Source organism: Ictalurus furcatus, chromosome 28 (genome assembly GCF_023375685.1).
Source record: "Ictalurus furcatus strain D&B chromosome 28, Billie_1.0, whole genome shotgun sequence".
In the NCBI taxonomy this organism is placed as follows: domain Eukaryota; kingdom Metazoa; phylum Chordata; class Actinopteri; order Siluriformes; family Ictaluridae; genus Ictalurus; species Ictalurus furcatus.
Window position 1 is genome coordinate 2522563 of NC_071282.1, and position 20490 is coordinate 2543052.

General features: G+C 39.0%; 2 protein-coding genes across 3 annotated transcripts; both read left to right on the top strand.

The window, feature by feature from the left end:
- The first annotated feature begins 2918 nt into the window (after window positions 1–2918).
- LOC128603244 (butyrophilin-like protein 1) lies at window positions 2919–4753 on the top strand. Its single transcript, XM_053617554.1, has 4 exons — window positions 2919–3103; window positions 3269–3320; window positions 3432–3755; window positions 4257–4753. The coding sequence occupies exons 2-4, from the start codon at window positions 3305–3307 to the stop codon at window positions 4271–4273; spliced, it is 357 nt and encodes a 118-aa protein (XP_053473529.1). The 5' UTR covers window positions 2919–3103; window positions 3269–3304; the 3' UTR covers window positions 4274–4753.
- A 1477-nt stretch (window positions 4754–6230) lies between these two features.
- Window positions 6231–20442, top strand: LOC128603191 (trichohyalin-like). Of its 2 annotated transcripts, XM_053617447.1 has the most exons (7): window positions 6231–7980; window positions 8836–8896; window positions 9397–17076; window positions 17491–17507; window positions 18302–18362; window positions 18765–18836; window positions 19074–20442. In XM_053617447.1, exons 2-7 carry the CDS (start codon window positions 8872–8874, stop codon window positions 20288–20290), a joined length of 9072 nt encoding a protein of 3023 aa, XP_053473422.1. In that variant the 5' UTR covers window positions 6231–7980; window positions 8836–8871; the 3' UTR covers window positions 20291–20442. The 2 variants fall into 2 exon arrangements, with proteins under 2 accessions (XP_053473422.1, XP_053473423.1); XM_053617448.1 differs by lacking the exon at window positions 6231–7980 and having other exon boundaries at window positions 8760–8896.
- Window positions 20443–20490: the final 48 nt, after the last annotated feature.

Consider the following 20490-nt stretch of genomic DNA (forward strand, 5'->3'; position numbering starts at 1 on the left):
TCATCTTGTCAAATATATATACACAATCCCAGTTCCAAAAATGTTGGGACGTTGTGGAAAATGTAAATAAATACAGAATGCAATGATTTGCAAAGATCATAAACCCATATTTTATTCACAATAGAACATAGAAAACATCAAATGTTCCAGCTGAGGAAATTGTTGTGGATAAATCCACATTTTTAGCCCAAGACAAAGAGACAGAAAGTTTGGCAGATGTCAAAAAGTAAATAAACTTTATAGAAAACCAATAAAGTGTGACAGTCTGCAGAGAGTCCGAATTATGCAAGCACACAGAGGATTTTATATACCTTCCTCCAAAGCGTATCCATCTTAGGCGGGGTTTTGCCTTTCCTCATTAAAAACAGACCAATCTTCTTTGCCACAATTAAATATTCACGTCTATGTGTTATCTTAAATTTGTGGCACGTGCGCAGTTAGTTGTTTTTTCTCCACACGATTTCATGAGGTCATGGTTTCTTCTTTTTCATAAAAGGTTTCACACAGGCTTGTGTGTCCCGACCTTGATCCACACTCGCCTTTTAGACCTCATTCTAAGTCGTTAATTGGTATCAGGCATAAGTTATTTGCTTCTGTGGAGGAGGATACAGGCTGGTACAGAAAGAACAACTATTGTACAGTAAGTCACAGAGTTCATCCAACTCAATACACACTCAGACTATAACTCGATCAAACGTTGTTCTATGGATTTAGATTATGCTTCTAACTATTGATTATACATATAGATTCTGCTTTTTAACTAATATTGCTTATTGGATTATGCTTAATAATTCAAAATGATTACATGTCATAAATATTTAATATATTTTCCCCCCTCTGGGACTTACTAAGTCCCACCAAGCTTGAGAGAGTAATCTCACTATCCAGTCCCTTCATTTACACTAACTAGTGATCTACGACCCCTGACTGACCTTCTCCTTTGCCATCGCCTGAGACTGCCATTGGTTCTCCCTTACCTTCATTTAGACCCTCTCTCATGTCTCATGTCCCCTTCGATCACCTGATCCTCTTTTCTCATAGGTCTTAATCTAGGTGCTCACTTTGTATGGCCCCTCGCTTCTGGGCTCGAACACCCCTAGATACACCTGTTCTCCAGGAGTCACTGGACAAGGAACTTCTGTTTCCTCTCTCAGTCCCAAGCTGTGTTCCTGTGAATAGATAGCAGTTAGATATCTATTATAGATAGTCATACATAGCAGTTAGTTATGGCATATATGCCCTCCATCTGCAATTCCTCCAGCGGAAGCCCTTCATAAGGACCTCTCAGATATGGCACAGACATGGGTCGACCCGCAAGCATTTCATGCGGTGTAAGATGCTTATTTCTGTTAGTCTGCATGTGATAGGTCATTAGTGCAAGAGGTAGAGCATCTACCGAAAGGAGTTCAGAGTCAGCACAAATTGTGTTAAGCTTAGCCTTAAGGTACCACTTACCTTTTTCACTATTCCCTGTGACTGAGGGTGATAAACACTTCAAAATTTTAATTTATTCACAGTTACTGTAACACTGTTTTTTAAACAAACGCTGAGCCATTGTCAGAGATAATCTGAGAGATAAAAAAAAAAAATTATCCATCATTGCCTGTAAGTGCAGAGACCAGTCCTCTTGCTGTTTTATCTTTCCTATAACTTCCCCCTCGTGCACTGGTTAAAACCATGTGCATCTGAAATTCATACAGTGAGAAGTGCAGTAGGTACAATCAGAATTCAATTCAACTATTTGTTCTGTATGTTAAAGTGGCGTTCCAACGTTTTCTCTAAAACCTCATTGCATTCAAACAGCTCCAAACAGATGACACAATCCATCTGCATAAGTATATATATATATATATATATATATATATATATATATATATATATATGTATGTATATGTATATATATATATATATATATATATATATATATATATATATATATGTATGTATATATATATATATGTATGTATATATATAGACACGACCCCCCCCCTCAAAGAATGCGTGGTTACACCCATGCTAGCAGATCGTTTTGAGTGGTTTTAAACTCACCTTTGTTAATCTGTATTCGATACTAGTGATGTGTCGTCGCGAAGGAGTCGATTCTTTGAGCCGACTCTTTTAAGTGAACGACGGGAGCCGCCTCCCGTCTGAGAGCCGATTTATTATTATTATTATTATTATTATTATTATTATTATTGTTGTTGTTGTTGTTGTTGTAAATGAGTTCAAGACAGAATAATCTTGTCGCCACACTGCTCGGCCACGCCCACGCCATGCACTGACTGTATTGAGCGCGTGTGATGATTCACGTGAGATAACATTCTCCATTTTAATACATCTAATACATGAATTTTAATAACAAAGATAACACAAAGGCAGAATGTAGAATTTATACAGTGAAAATATCCCATGGAGCAGGGTCTACTGACATCCTTCACAGCCTTATTAGAACTCCACATCCAACACTCTACAGAAGCCCTGAGCAGCCCTGCGTTGATATATATATATATATATATATATATATATATATATATATATATATATATATATATATATATATATATATATATATATATATAAGACTGACAGACAGCATAATGATGAAGAAAGAGACATGAATACTAAATTTATAAATGTGATACCAGGGTCCAGTATGTAGCAAACTGAGAATCTGGACTTAGAATTAAGTAGTTTCTTAAGGTATTAACTTTGGTTAACCCTGGGTAAATATTTATTATTATTATTATTATTATTATTATTATTATTATTATTATTGTTGTTGTTGTTGTTGTTGTTGTTCAGGACATACATGTATAATAATAAGCTAATAATGCTGAGCACAGGGGGCGGGGTTATCAGAGGTGAAGGGGCGGAGCTCTCTCTCAGTTCTCTGTAATGAAGGTGAAAGTGAAAGTAGCCATTACACTTCTTGCTGTAACAGACTAAAACAGGAGGAATGTATTTGTGCGTGTAGACAGGGGGGAGATTTTACACACGGTGTTTAAACTGTAATGAGGCCAAAATACTGAATATGAGCCGCTCTGAAATGTGGACACACTTCAGCTAAAGCAGCAGATTTGTTTATATCTGAGGAACCGAAAAGGTAAGAGGAGTTAGCATCATGCTAAAATACATGTTAGTCACCAACGACTCAGTAACCTGTTAAACTGATCCTCCAGAATACACTGTGGAATTGTGCTTTCTAACCATGTATTAGTGTGAGGTAAGTTGTGTAAAAGGATGACTCTCTCTTCCTCTGTGTGTTTAGGATTTTATTAGTTTGAACCTACAGAAAGAGATAAAGATGGCGGCTGCACGCAGTAAGTTACATTTCCAGAAATATATGTGTTACTATTATTTATTTTCGAGTAAAGTAATTGTGTGTGTGTGTGTGTGTGTGTGTGTGTGTGTGTGTGTGTTTTCCTACACAGATGAGTTTAAACTCATTCGTTCCAGTGGTACAGAGGAGTATAAACGCTCCGCTGTCACTCTCTCGTGTCGTCTGTCTCCTGAAATCAGTGCTGTTAACATGGAGATCCGGTGGTTTAAGGGGACACGCTGTGTTTGTGTCTATAAGAACGGACATGTGACAGGGGGGAGAGGTTACGAGGGCAGAGTGAGTCTGTTCACTCAGGAGATGGAGAGAGGAAACGTCTCCTTACAGCTGAGAGACTGTGGATGGTCAGATGAAGGAGATTACCTGTGTCAGGTCACTGATGGAGACAGAACAGAGGAGATTACAGTACTGATGACAGGTAAGTGTTCCTGATCTCCACACTGCATAAACTCAACATCATCATCTGTGCTTCTCATCTCAGTGCATGAAACACACACTCAGTATTCAGTATGAGGTTCAGTATACAGGGTGCTAATGTGGAGTGAAGTTCATTTTAGTTGAATAAACAGTACGTCTGTTTTCACTCTGCTACACACCTGCACAAGGGCCTAAACGCAGCAGCTTGTACAAATATGAATTAAATCGTGATTCATCATTTCAGTAAGTTTGATAATCTACTAATCAGAGATGGGCTCGATATCAGTTTAAACTGAAACAATCAGAGACATTTCTCCATCAGAGAGGAAATGATCTGTTGTTATATTTAATAAAAATATTAAAATTGTAGCTGAACATCTTTGTACTGAAAGCACAGAGTGAAGATTGTTTAGCAGCGATTCTGACTGTAAATCATAAGTTTTTCTCTCTGTATTTTATCTAACATTACATTTCTCTCTGTTGTTTTACACGACACCTTCAGCATGGGTAAGTAAATAACTCGACTTCACACTAACGGTCGTGGGTGATATTTTATAAACTTATATATTAGCACAATGCTACATTCTACAGATTTACTGTGTGTGATGACTGATTGTTGTCTAGTTTCCCTCTTTTTTATTAAGACACACATCAGCTGTGTTTTAACCAGAGTAACAGTTACTTTCACATTTTCACATGGAACAATTCACATTTGACTTCATGCATAAAATCTTCACACTGTATTATTTACTTTCACAGTGGGCACTATCAGGTGAGTATAAACACTTTTCTGTGATGTTGATGTGTTGATGCTGCATGAATAATATATTTATTGTGCAGATGAAATAGATTAGACTGTGCTGTGTGTTCAGCGTGCAATAGCACATAGATATATGAGCATCATGAGCATAGTGTAGTGAACACCACAGACTGTGATCGCTGCAGAACGTCCATCACGCTGGAGTCTAGTTTGTCATTAGTGTTATACAGACACAGAAATCTGACCTACACACTGATACTGAGAGCTAAAAAGCTGAAGGTGTCTTTACAAAAGACACACACACTCATTAGTGAACAATCTGATGTAATGGAGCTACTAATCAGAGATGGGCTCGATATCAGTTTAAACTGAAACAATCAGAGACATTTCTCCATCAGAGAGGAAATTAAACTACACACTAAATGTGTCCTTTAGATTGTTACAGTTACTGGACATCCAGTAGAACAGACTAGATCACTGCCTCATCTAGCACTGAGAACCACGACAACACACAAAGCTAGCTAATATCAGGCAGCGAGTTTGTTCTGTAGACTGTGTGCTGTGTTTGAATGAGCGCAGTCAGAATGAGCACAGTTACACTGCGACATCGGAGATCAGATTGCTGCAGAATCAGACAGAGCCATGGTGCGAGCTAACCGGCTAACGCTAGGTAAAAGACAAGCTCTTGTTGAAAGTGAGCGGTTTTGCTCTTTTACCTTGTACTCAGTAACTGTGAGAGTCACATTGATGATCAAATCAACTCCAATATTTTAAACAGGATGAAAATACACCATGTAAAACAATTCAACATAAACATTAGTGACAGACTGTAGAGTTCTGAGACAAAGAACAAAACTCCACCTTCATGACCTCAGAGGCTTCATCCAATAGAGAGATAAACACACAGATACACTTCAAGAGCAAAGGAGCAGATTTTACAGTTTGATAAAAAAAAAGTAGATGATGGACAGATGAGACAAAGACTACGCTGTAGCAGAGTGATGAAAAGAGGAAAGTGTGAAGAAAAAAGAAAAGCGCTCATGATCCAAATCAAAGCAGCACTTCTGTGAACCATGGAGACATGGACATTTATGGAAGAGTAGAACTTGTCTTTATTTTCCCCTGATACAAATAGAAATGGATTAAAATATGGTGATGCTCAGCATTTTCACTTCATATGGAGTGTTTTATTCAACAGTTGATCACAGATATGTGTTACTGCACGGAGGAAAACACTCCATGAAGAATTTAATGATTTAAATATAAACTATTTATAATGATTCACTATCTGTTGTTATGTTTGATAAAAATATTAAAATTGTAGCTGAACTGAAAGCACAGAGTGAAGATTGTTTAGCAGCGATTCTGACTGTAAATCATGAGTTTTTCTCTCTGTATTTTATCTAACATTACATTTCTCTCTGTTGTTTTACACGACACCTTCAGCATGGGTAAGTAAATAACTCGACTTCACACTAATGGTAGCGGCTGATATTTTATAAACTTATCACATATATTACATTTTAATCCAGGAATGAAATAGAAAGATAAAAAGCATTTTCAGATCATGTTTACGTGAAGGACTCTGATCAGTCAGTGAGATTCCACTTCCATCAGCCAGTTTCTTTCCCACAATGCTCCTGTGCGTAATCCCACTGCACTGCAATAACGTAGGCAGAGACGTTTACCATGTCGAGTAAAAGACACAACAGACATGTAACATATAACACACACCACTGCCAGACTCCATCAGAATCTTATTCGAAATCATACACCAATAAAATCACCAAATTTCCCAGGATTCCTCTGGATTAAACAGGGGTCTTTTGTGCGAATATCCAAGGACCATTTCACCTTTTTGGATTATTTTCATAAGGTGTGACTCCTAATTGTGTTCTTCCTGAAATGAACAGTAACAGAACATTTCCTGACGCTTCACCATAAACATAAATCATAGCTTTAACAGTTTTCAGTGCTTGTAGACAGAATCATTGCCATCACTTGCCCTGCGTAACAATCACAGCATATTTTAAGAAGCACTGAAGAGTTGACTCGGCCTAGCATTTAGTCTCTTTAAGCTAACAGAAGTAAGCCATGTTAATGCACACAGCATAAAGACAACCTGACTGAACTGAGAACAGAAGTCCTTACCTTCATTTATAAAAACTTCCATAATAGGAGAGAGGGATTTGGGAGTGAAAGAGAGACAGACATAAGGAGATCACGCATCTTCCCAAGTCTACTGCGACACATCATATGCTGTCGTAACCGATATATAGACGAGGCAGTAGCAAAGCACATCATTCTGTTATCTGTTCAGTTTTTTACATTGATACACGTCTGTGTTTTAATTAAAGGAAGTGGGAGTCTGATATTCTGTATATTCCTTTATGTACTACAATAACACATAGATATATTACAAAATATTGAACTATAGATTTAAAATCCACAGGGGGAAATGCACATATACTGACATACTGTATATTGGTAAATACATGCGTTTATCAGAAAATAGTATTTTCCAATAAATCACAAGATATTTCTGTTCCTTAAGGGGAACTAGCGGTATATTAGCACAATGCTACATTCTACAGATTTACTGTGTGTGATGACTGATTGTTGTCTAGTTTTCCTCTTTTTTATTAAGACACACATCAGCTGTGTTTTAACCAGAGTAACAGTTACTTTCACATTTTCACATGGAACAATTCACATTTGACTTCATGCATAAAATCTTCACACTGTATTATTTACTTTCACAGTGGGCAGGATCAGGTGAGTATAAACACTTTTCTGTGTTGGTGATGTGTTGATGCTCCATGAATAATATATTTATTGTGCAGATGAAATAGATTAGACTGTGCTGTGTGTTCAGAGTGCAATAGCACATAGATATATGAGCATCATGAGCATAGTGTAGTGAACACCACAGACTGTGATCGCTGCAGAACGTCCATCACGCTGGAGTCTAGTTTGTCAGTAGTGTTATACAGACACAGAAATCTGACCTACACACTGATACTGAGAGCTAAAAAGCTGAAGGTTTTTGTTTGAATGTGATTTCATAGCAGTAACTGAAAGTGATTGAGACGGGCTAACATTACTGTAGTGTATATAACTACAGAGAGAGATGTGAGTTAGAGAGTTCACACTGGATCATGGAGCATGAAAGAGATTATAACAGAATAGAAGTAAGTGATCTGGTGAATTTGTTTCTTGCAGCATTAATACTGAAAGAGCCTGAAGAGGTTTTTTTTTCAAGTCAGCAGAAAGAGGAGAGAAACAAGCCAGTACAGGATAAAAACAGACTTCTCGAAAACAGCTACAGAACGTTTAGAGCCAATACTATAGGATCAAATACAGAGAACATTACAGAAAATAACTGCATTTTTAATCATCTCAACAATCTTACTTTGCATTTTTTCCCTCACATCCTCCTCTAAATGAAGACTTCGGGGTTTGTCAGGTGAGTAAACTGTTATAAAATATTATTATTTCACGAATCTCTTACTGATGGTAACAGCATTAAAAAGATTATTAAATTATGTTACAATTAGGCCAGTGCCCGGTGACAGGTAAATGAGTTACCATGGTAACAGCCCCAGTGATGGTAAAAACTTGACTATTACTATTATAAAAAATATGACATTTGATTGTTCTAGAAACTCAGCTGTTGAACTGTTTGTTAGTAGTTTGCTATTATTATTGGTGTCATTATTATGGTTATTATTATTATTATTATTATTATTATTATTATTATTATTATTATTGCTATGTGTAAAGACTTTGTGGAAATTTGAACAAAATAAATAATAAAGTAAATAACTGTAAGAATAAATGATGACCTTCACCCCGTTGAAGTTCATCTGCAAACTTTGTCTTAAATTCCATTTAAAGTGGCACAGAAAAGGTTTAACACGTATTCAGTTTAACTCGAGGATCTGTGCAGACTCCCTACAACAGGAACATCATTCATTCACAGAAAAACCTTTTTTCTTAAAATCTATGTGGCAAAATTAATGGCACCCCAAAAGAAAATATAAACAAAACAAACTGTCAGATTTGGGGAGAAAAATACACGCAGTGCTCTCAGTGTCTTTATTAGTACTTTATTGTGATACTGTGTGACGTCATCACGGCAGAACATATCAACTCTCAGTGACTCACACACACTCACACACACACACACACACACACACACACACACACACCTCACACAGTGATCTGAACAGAGAAACACTTCATGTGTATTTAACACTTTATTTACATACAGTATGGAGTCATGTAGAAAACCTTCACACTGTTTTTTTCACTTCCACAGGGAGACAGAAAATGGACAGAAGATGAGAGACTGGAAATGGAGAAATCTGCTCTACTGACTGGTGAGTATTGAAGGAGGTACAAAAGTAAACACACCTGTTCATTTGTTGCACAGTGAAGTGTTCAATAACGAGATCTCCAGTAAGCATGTAGTCTGAAATTCACAACGTGTCACATTCTCTATTAAAGATATTATTTACACACCGTACAGAAAGTTTATCGAGGTGTAAAGAATTCACACTGCATGCCATTGTTTTTGTGTGTAATTGTGTGTAGAAAACATGAATTTCAAGGTTATTGTTATTACAATAAATAATCAGAATATTTCAGGTGTGGAAATCACACAGCAGGAAAATCAAGAAATCATTCAGACTCCAACAAATTCATTATTTTTGTTAATAAATTCAGACAAATCTGCTCTATAGTAGTAAAGAGACAGGAAGAAAACTCATTCTTTAATTATATTATATTATATGGATTTTTTTTATTATATTTTTTTCTGAAAATAGCATTCTTTCTCCACACATTATTCACTAATAACTATCACTTTTATTTATTTCAGAATATAAAATAGATGAAAAAATTCTTTATCGTGAATTTAAAACAAACATCAGAAAACTGGAAAAAACTGAAGAAGAGCTAAAAAACACTGAGCTGAAACTGTCTAAATCACTGGAACATAAAGAGCAACAGCTAGAGGAGTGTAAAAGAGAAATAGAGGATAAAGACACAGAACTGAGAAACAGAGAGAAAATCATAGAGAAGAAAGACGCACTACTCAAAGATAGAAATGCAAAACTAAAGAAGTCGACTGAAGCACTGCAGGAGAGAGACAGAGCTCTACAGGAGAGAGACAGAGCACTACAGGAGAGAGACAGAGCTCTACAGGAGAGAGACAGAGCTCTACAGGAGAGAGACAGAGCTCTACAGGAGAGAGAGCAACAACTGAAACTGAAAGACACACAGATAAAGGAGGCACGAACACAAGTGGAGGAAAAGGAGAGAAGACTTGTGGAGAAGGAAAAAGAATTAAAGGAGAAAAATGAACAGCTGACGGTTCTAAAAGAACGTTTAGAGACTAATGAGAAGACTCTTTCTGAGAGAGGTGAAGCGTTAATGGACACAAATAAAAAACTTCAAAATGCCACTGAACAGATTAAGGAGAAAATCTCAGAACTGGAGGATATGAAGAAACTGCTGAGTGAGAAAGAAACACAGCTGAAGAACACAGATAAAGAACTGGAAACCAGTACAAATAAACTGGAGACACTGGGACAGGAGCTGCAGGACAAGGAGAGACAACTACAGGACAAGATGATCGTACTGGAACAACAGAAAACTGAGTTAGCAGAAACAAAACAACATCTTGAAGAGAAAGAGAGGCTTCTAACTGAGAGAGAGACACAGCTAATGGAAAGAGACAAACAGCTTCAGGAGAAACACAGACTTCTGACAGAAAATACACAAACACTGCAGATGAAGGACAAGACACTGGAAGAGAAGGACACGCTGCTCAAACAGATAAAAACTGAACTGGACAAAACAAATAAGGAATTAGAAGACAGTCAGCGACACATGGAGGAGAAAAACACAGAACTGGAGAATATGAAGAAACTGCTGAGTGAGAAAGAAACACAGCTGAAGAACACAGATAAAGAACTGGAAACCAGTACAAATAAACTGGAGACACTGGGACAGGAGCTGCAGGACAAGGAGAGACAACTACAGGACAAGATGATCGTACTGGAACAACAGAAAACTGAGTTAGCAGAAACAAAACAACATCTTGAAGAGAAAGAGAGGCTTCTAACTGAGAGAGAGACACAGCTAATGGAAAGAGACAAACAGCTTCAGGAGAAACACAGACTTCTGACAGAAAATACACAAACACTGCAGATGAAGGACAAGACACTGGAAGAGAAGGACACGCTGCTCAAACAGATAAAAACTGAACTGGACAAAACAAATAAGGAATTAGAAGACAGTCAGCGACACATGGAGGAGAAAAACACAGAACTGGAGAATATGAAGAAACTGCTGAGTGAGAAAGAAACACAGCTGAAGAACATAGATAAAGAACTGGAAACCAGTACAAATAAACTGGAGACACTGGGACAGGAGCTGCAGGACAAGGAGAGACAACTACAGGACAAGATGATCATACTGGAACAACAGAAAACTGAGTTAGCAGAAACAAAACAACATCTTGAAGAGAAAGAGAGGCTTCTAACTGAGAGAGAGACACAGCTAATGGAAAGAGACAAACAGCTTCAGGAGAAACACAGACTTCTGACAGAAAATACACAAACACTGCAGATGAAGGACAAGACACTGGAAGAGAAGGACAAGCTGCTCAGAGAGGTAAATGAGGAATTGAGAAAGACAAGTAAGAGATTAGAAGAGAATCAGACACAGATAAAGGACAAAGAGAGACAACTGGAGAACATGGGGAAGGAACTGGAAACCAGTAAAAATGAACTAGTAGAAAGAGACAAACAGCTTCAGGAGAAAGACAGACTTCTGACAGAAAATACACAAACACTGCAGATGAAGGACAAGACACTGGAAGAGAAGGACACGCTGCTCAAACAGATAAAAACTGAACTGGACAAAACAAATAAGGAATTAGAAGACAGTCAGCGACACATGGAGGAGAAAAACACAGAACTGGAGAATATGAAGAAACTGCTGAGTGAGAAAGAAACACAGCTGAAGAACACAGATAAAGAACTGGAAACCAGTACAAATAAACTGGAGACACTGGGACAGGAGCTGCAGGACAAGGAGAGACAACTACAGGACAAGATGATCGTACTGGAACAACAGAAAACTGAGTTAGCAGAAACAAAACAATATCTTGAAGAGAAAGAGAGGCTTCTAACTGAGAGAGAGACACAGCTAATGGAAAGAGACAAACAGCTTCAGGAGAAACACAGACTTCTGACAGAAAATACACAAACACTGCAGATGAAGGACAAGACACTGGAAGAGAAGGACACGCTGCTCAAACAGATAAAAACTGAACTGGACAAAACAAATAAGGAATTAGAAGACAGTCAGCGACACATGGAGGAGAAAAACACAGAACTGGAGAATATGAAGAAACTGCTGAGTGAGAAAGAAACACAGCTGAAGAACACAGATAAAGAACTGGAAACCAGTACAAATAAACTGGAGACACTGGGACAGGAGCTGCAGGACAAGGAGAGACAACTACAGGACAAGATGATCGTACTGGAACAACAGAAAACTGAGTTAGCAGAAACAAAACAACATCTTGAAGAGAAAGAGAGGCTTCTAACTGAGAGAGAGACACAGCTAATGGAAAGAGACAAACAGCTTCAGGAGAAACACAGACTTCTGACAGAAAATACACAAACACTGCAGATGAAGGACAAGACACTGGAAGAGAAGGACACGCTGCTCAAACAGATAAAAACTGAACTGGACAAAACAAATAAGGAATTAGAAGACAGTCAGCGACACATGGAGGAGAAAAACACAGAACTGGAGAATATGAAGAAACTGCTGAGTGAGAAAGAAACACAGCTGAAGAACACAGATAAAGAACTGGAAACCAGTACAAATAAACTGGAGACACTGGGACAGGAGCTGCAGGACAAGGAGAGACAACTACAGGACAAGATGATCGTACTGGAACAACAGAAAACTGAGTTAGCAGAAACAAAACAACATCTTGAAGAGAAAGAGAGGCTTCTAACTGAGAGAGAGACACAGCTAATGGAAAGAGACAAACAGCTTCAGGAGAAACACAGACTTCTGACAGAAAATACACAAACACTGCAGATGAAGGACAAGACACTGGAAGAGAAGGACACGCTGCTCAAACAGATAAAAACTGAACTGGACAAAACAAATAAGGAATTAGAAGACAGTCAGCGACACATGGAGGAGAAAAACACAGAACTGGAGAATATGAAGAAACTGCTGAGTGAGAAAGAAACACAGCTGAAGAACACAGATAAAGAACTGGAAACCAGTACAAATAAACTGGAGACACTGGGACAGGAGCTGCAGGACAAGGAGAGACAACTACAGGACAAGATGATCGTACTGGAACAACAGAAAACTGAGTTAGCAGAAACAAAACAACATCTTGAAGAGAAAGAGAGGCTTCTAACTGAGAGAGAGACACAGCTAATGGAAAGAGACAAACAGCTTCAGGAGAAACACAGACTTCTGACAGAAAATACACAAACACTGCAGATGAAGGACAAGACACTGGAAGAGAAGGACACGCTGCTCAAACAGATAAAAACTGAACTGGACAAAACAAATAAGGAATTAGAAGACAGTCAGCGACACATGGAGGAGAAAAACACAGAACTGGAGAATATGAAGAAACTGCTGAGTGAGAAAGAAACACAGCTGAAGAACACAGATAAAGAACTGGAAACCAGTACAAATAAACTGGAGACACTGGGACAGGAGCTGCAGGACAAGGAGAGACAACTACAGGACAAGATGATCGTACTGGAACAACAGAAAACTGAGTTAGCAGAAACAAAACAACATCTTGAAGAGAAAGAGAGGCTTCTAACTGAGAGAGAGACACAGCTAATGGAAAGAGACAAACAGCTTCAGGAGAAAGACAGACTTCTGACAGAAAATACACAAACACTGCAGATGAAGGACAAGACACTGGAAGAGAAGGACACGCTGCTCAAACAGATAAAAACTGAACTGGACAAAACAAATAAGGAATTAGAAGACAGTCAGCGACACATGGAGGAGAAAAACACAGAACTGGAGAATATGAAGAAACTGCTGAGTGAGAAAGAAACACAGCTGAAGAACACAGATAAAGAACTGGAAACCAGTACAAATAAACTGGAGACACTGGGACAGGAGCTGCAGGACAAGGAGAGACAACTACAGGACAAGATGATCGTACTGGAACAACAGAAAACTGAGTTAGCAGAAACAAAACAACATCTTGAAGAGAAAGAGAGGCTTCTAACTGAGAGAGAGACACAGCTAATGGAAAGAGACAAACAGCTTCAGGAGAAACACAGACTTCTGACAGAAAATACACAAACACTGCAGATGAAGGACAAGACACTGGAAGAGAAGAACACGCTGCTCAAACAGATAAAAACTGAACTGGACAAAACAAATAAGGAATTAGAAGACAGTCAGCGACACATGGAGGAGAAAAACACAGAACTGGAGAATATGAAGAAACTGCTGAGTGAGAAAGAAACACAGCTGAAGAACACAGATAAAGAACTGGAAACCAGTACAAATAAACTGGAGACACTGGGACAGGAGCTGCAGGACAAGGAGAGACAACTACAGGACAAGATGATCGTACTGGAACAACAGAAAACTGAGTTAGCAGAAACAAAACAACATCTTGAAGAGAAAGAGAGGCTTCTAACTGAGAGAGAGACACAGCTAATGGAAAGAGACAAACAGCTTCAGGAGAAACACAGACTTCTGACAGAAAATACACAAACACTGCAGATGAAGGACAAGACACTGGAAGAGAAGGACACGCTGCTCAAACAGATAAAAACTGAACTGGACAAAACAAATAAGGAATTAGAAGACAGTCAGCGACACATGGAGGAGAAAAACACAGAACTGGAGAATATGAAGAAACTGCTGAGTGAGAAAGAAACACAGCTGAAGAACACAGATAAAGAACTGGAAACCAGTACAAATAAACTGGAGACACTGGGACAGGAGCTGCAGGACAAGGAGAGACAACTACAGGACAAGATGATCATACTGGAACAACAGAAAATTGAGTTAGCAGAAACAAAACAACATCTTGAAGAGAAAGAGAGGCTTCTAACTGAGAGAGAGACACAGCTAATGGAAAGAGACAAACAGCTTCAGGAGAAACACAGACTTCTGACAGAAAATACACAAACACTGCAGATGAAGGACAAGACACTGGAAGAGAAGGACACGCTGCTCAAACAGATAAAAACTGAACTGGACAAAACAAATAAGGAATTAGAAGACAGTCAGCGACACATGGAGGAGAAAAACACAGAACTGGAGAATATGAAGAAACTGCTGAGTGAGAAAGAAACACAGCTGAAGAACACAGATAAAGAACTGGAAACCAGTACAAATAAACTGGAGACACTGGGACAGGAGCTGCAGGACAAGGAGAGACAACTACAGGACAAGATGATCGTACTGGAACAACAGAAAACTGAGTTAGCAGAAACAAAACAACATCTTGAAGAGAAAGAGAGGCTTCTAACTGAGAGAGAGACACAGCTAATGGAAAGAGACAAACAGCTTCAGGAGAAACACAGACTTCTGACAGAAAATACACAAACACTGCAGATGAAGGACAAGACACTGGAAGAGAAGGACACGCTGCTCAAACAGATAAAAACTGAACTGGACAAAACAAATAAGGAATTAGAAGACAGTCAGCGACACATGGAGGAGAAAAACACAGAACTGGAGAATATGAAGAAACTGCTGAGTGAGAAAGAAACACAGCTGAAGAACACAGATAAAGAACTGGAAACCAGTACAAATAAACTGGAGACACTGGGACAGGAGCTGCAGGACAAGGAGAGACAACTACAGGACAAGATGATCGTACTGGAACAACAGAAAACTGAGTTAGCAGAAACAAAACAACATCTTGAAGAGAAAGAGAGGCTTCTAACTGAGAGAGAGACACAGCTAATGGAAAGAGACAAACAGCTTCAGGAGAAACACAGACTTCTGACAGAAAATACACAAACACTGCAGATGAAGGACAAGACACTGGAAGAGAAGGACACGCTGCTCAAACAGATAAAAACTGAACTGGACAAAACAAATAAGGAATTAGAAGACAGTCAGCGACACATGGAGGAGAAAAACACAGAACTGGAGAATATGAAGAAACTGCTGAGTGAGAAAGAAACACAGCTGAAGAACACAGATAAAGAACTGGAAACCAGTACAAATAAACTGGAGACACTGGGACAGGAGCTGCAGGACAAGGAGAGACAACTACAGGACAAGATGATCATACTGGAACAACAGAAAATTGAGTTAGCAGAAACAAAACAACATCTTGAAGAGAAAGAGAGGCTTCTAACTGAGAGAGAGACACAGCTAATGGAAAGAGACAAACAGCTTCAGGAGAAACACAGACTTCTGACAGAAAATACACAAACACTGCAGATGAAGGACAAGACACTGGAAGAGAAGGACACGCTGCTCAAACAGATAAAAACTGAACTGGACAAAACAAATAAGGAATTAGAAGACAGTCAGCGACACATGGAGGAGAAAAACACAGAACTGGAGAATATGAAGAAACTGCTGAGTGAGAAAGAAACACAGCTGAAGAACACAGATAAAGAACTGGAAACCAGTACAAATAAACTGGAGACACTGGGACAGGAGCTGCAGGACAAGGAGAGACAACTACAGGACAAGATGATCGTACTGGAACAACAGAAAACTGAGTTAGCAGAAACAAAACAACATCTTGAAGAGAAAGAGAGGCTTCTAAGTGAGAGAGAGACACAGCTAATGGAAAGAGACAAACAGCTTCAGGAGAAACACAGACTTCTGACAGAAAATACACAAACACTGCAGATGAAGGACAAGACACTGGAAGAGAAGGACACGCTGCTCAGAGAGATAAATGAGGAATTGAGAAAGACAAGTAAGAGATTAGAAGAGAATCAGACACAGATAAAGGACAAAGAGAGACAACTGGAGAACATGGGGAAGGAACTGGAAACCAGTAAAAATGAACTAGTAGAAAGAGACAAACAGCTTCAGGAGAAACACAGACTTCTGACAGAAAATACACAAACACTGCAGATGAAGGACAAGACACTGGAAGAGAAGGAGACACTGCTCAAACAGATAAAAACTGAACTGGACAAAACAAATAAGGAATTAGAAGACAGTCAGCGACACATGGAGGAGAAAAACACAGAACTGGAGAATATGAAGAAACTGCTGAGTGAGAAAGAAACACAGCTGAAGAACACAGATAAAGAACTGGAAACCAGTACAAATAAACTGGAGACACCGGGACAGGAGCTGCAGGACAAGGAGAGACAACTACAGGACAAGATGATCGTACTGGAACAACAGAAAACTGAGTTAGCAGAAAAAAAACAACATCTTGAAGAGAAAGAGAGGCTTCTAACTGAGAGAGAGACACAGCTAATGGAAAGAGACAAACAGCTTCAGGAGAAAGACAGACTTCTAGAGGAGAAACACTGCACAAACACAGAAGGTTTTTGTTTGAATGTGATTTCATAGCAGTAACTCCTTCTGAAAGTGATTGAGACGGGCTAACATTACTGTAGTGTATATAACTACAGAGAGAGATGTGAGTTAGAGAGTTTACACTGGATCATGGAGCATGAAAGAGATTATAACAGAATAGAAGTAAGTGATCTGGTGAATTTGTTTCTTGCAGCATTAATACTGAAAGAGCCTGAAGAGGTTTTTTTTTTCAAGTCAGCAGAAAGAGGAGAGAAACAAGCCAGTACAGGATAAAAACAGACTTCTTGAGAACAGCTACAGAACGTTTAGAGCTAATACTATAGGATCAAATACAGAGAACATTACAGAAAATAACTGCATTTTTAATCATCTCAACAATCTTACTTTGCATTTTTTCCCTCACATCCTCCTCTTAATGAAGAGTTCGAGGTTCGTCAGGTGAGTAAACTGTTATAAAATATTATTATTTCACGAATCTCTTACTGATGGTAACAGCATTAAAAAGATTATTAAATTATGTTACAATTAGGCCAGTGCCCGGTGACAGGTAAATGAGTTACCATGGTAACAGCCCCAGTGATGGTAAAAACTTGACTATTACGGGTAAAAAATATGACATTTGATTGTTCTAGAAACTCAGCTGTTGAACTGTTTGTTAGTAATTTGCTATTATTATTATTATTATTATTATTATTATTATTGCTATGTGTAAAGACTTTGTGGAAATTTGAACAAAATAAATAATAAAGTAAATAAATGTAAGAATAAATGATGACCTTCACCCCGTTGAAGTTCATCTGCAAACTTTGTCTTAAATTCCATTTAAAGTGGCACAGAAAAGGTTTAAGACGTATTCAGTTTAACTCGAGGATCTGTGCAGACTCCCTACAACAGGAACATCATTCATTCACAGAAAAACCTTTTTTCTTAAAATCTATGTGACAAAATTAATGGCACCCCAAAAGAAAATATAAACAAAACAAACTGTCAGATTTGGGGAGAAAAATACACGCAGTGCTCTCAGTGTCTTTATTATTACTTTATTGTGATACTGTGTGACGTCATCATGGCAGAACATATCAACTCTCAGTGACTCTCACACACTCACACACACACACACACACACACATAGTGATCTGAACAGAGAAACACTTCATGTGTATTTAACACTTTATTTACATAGGTATGGAGTCATGTAGAAAACCTTCACACTGTTTTATTCACTTCCACAGGGAGACAGAGAATGGACAGAAGATGAGAGAGTGGAAATGGAGAAATCTGCTCGACTGATTGGTGAGTATTGAAGGAGGTACAAAAGTAAACACACCTGTTCATTTGTTGCACAGTGAAGTGTTCAATAACGAGATCTCCATCTCCAGTAAGCGTGTAGTCTGAAATTCACAAGGTGTCACATTCTCTATTAAAGATATTATTTAAACATTATAGACAGCGCTGCACATAACTAGTGCGCAGGTGCGCATGTAAATCTATTCTTAATAACTCGTATGTAAGTACATGAAATATACTGTAATGATACTTAATGCTGCAACTCTTCAGATATTGTAAGGAAGTGTCATTTAAACAGTGAAAGTGGTTAGTTATAGTGTAGAAAACAGAACTTTAATGATATCATCCGTCTAACTATACCTTCTGAAGACTGTCTCTCTCATTCTGACTGGTTCTGATGTTTCCTAGTGAGTGGAGCGACTCAGGACTCTGCAGCACCAATCAGGAGAAGAAACAGTATGGAGGGAGAGCGTCCAACATGTAAGTGATTAATGATTCTTGTTGTGTGTTTAGTGTGTAACTCAACACTAGTTTTGGGTAAAAGAGACGACTATGAAGAGAGGCAGCAGGAGGATTTAGACACTTAAATGTATCATTTGATTTGATATATCCAGATTTCATCATTAATAGATCCACCACCGTACTCCAGAGAACAGCATCGTCGCCATAATGCAGGAGTGATTCTGTATTAAATGATTCATTCTTGTTCATTTTCAGTGGGTGGAGAATCGTCTAGTCCACATTCTCCAGTGTCGGTTCCTGTAGCAGAACTGAGGCTGGTGCTGCTGGGGAGGACAGGGTCTGGGAAGACTGCAGCAGGAAACACCATCCTGGGCAGAGAGGAGAGGAACCAGGCTGATACATCTACAGATACATCTACATCCACCCAGCAGAGTGAGAGCACACAGGGGGAGGTGGCTGGGAGGAAGGTGACTGTGGTGGACACTCCTGACTGGTTCTCTCCTGGACTCTCTCTGGAGAAGCTGAGACAGGACGTGGGACACTGTGTCCGTCTGTCTGCTCCAGGACCCCACGCCTTCCTCCTGGTCATACCTGTAAAGCAGCCTACAGGAGAGGAGAGAGGGACGCTGGAGAAAATGGAGGAGATGTTTGGAGAGGGATGTTGGAGAAACACCATGATCATATTCAGTGTTACTGATGAGCTTCAGAAGAAGAACATTGAGGAGTTTATCCAGGCAGGAAACCAGGAGGTCCTGAGATTTGTAGAGAAATGTGGGAACAGGTTTCACTGTCTCAACATTGAGGAGAGTGGAGATGGTTCTCAGGTCTCAGAGCTGCTGGAGAAGATCGAGAAGATGGTGGAAGGAAGCAGAGAGAAATTCTACAGCAGTGAGATCTACCTGGAGACAGAATCTCAGATTAGAGCAATGGAGACAAAGATCCTGAAGGAAAGAGAAGAGAAAAGGATCAGAGAGGAGATGGAACTGAAGGAAAAAATAAAAAAGGAGGTGCAGGACTCTCTGAGAAAGATAGAGGGAGTGATCCAGGAGCATGAAGGAGACATCAGACAACTTAATGACCAAATATCTGAACTGGAGAGAAAGATGAAAGAAGAGAAGCATGAGGAGAAAAAGAGAGAACTTGAGAAGGAGCTGAAACGAGAGGTAGAGCGAAGGACAGATATGGAAGGAAAGGTGAAGAAACTGAAAGAAAAGAGAGAGAGGGAGAGGAGAGAGATGGAGGAGAGGCACCAACAGGAGATGGAGGAGATCAGGGAAGTCTATGAAGGAGAGGTCAGGATGGAGGCAGAGAGAAACCTCATGAAGATCATCCTGCCTGAACTCCAGAGAAACATTTTGGCCTCAAAAATGAAGATGCAGGAAGAGTTCAACAGACAGATGGAGGAGAAGAACAGAGAGCTGGAGAGTTTTAAACAGAGACTTTCAGAGCTCACAGAGACTCAGTCTGCTTGAAGAGGTTTATGAGAAAACTGTGAGAAGCAGCTCAGAACCAGAGAGAGCAGCTCTAACAGGAGAGGCATCGAAGGGAATGTCTCGGAGATATAAAGACTTTTTATTAACATTATTAAATGTAAGTACCAGTAATAATTATTATTATTATCACCGGCAAACTTGTTAGTGCCGATTTCTGGTCTTGGAGGACCACATAACAA

What these genes read in the sequence shown, in the direction of transcription:
- LOC128603191 (XM_053617447.1), top strand. Translation starts at nt 8,872, where the DNA reads ATGGAGAAATCTGCTCTACTGACTG. An exon ending in GAAATCTGCTCGACTGATTG is followed by an intron (nt 18,363 to 18,764) that starts GTGAGTATTGAA and finishes GATGTTTCCTAG; the next exon opens with TGAGTGGAGCGACTCAGGAC. An exon ending in GGAGGGAGAGCGTCCAACAT is followed by an intron (nt 18,837 to 19,073) that starts GTAAGTGATTAA and finishes GTTCATTTTCAG; the next exon opens with TGGGTGGAGAATCGTCTAGT.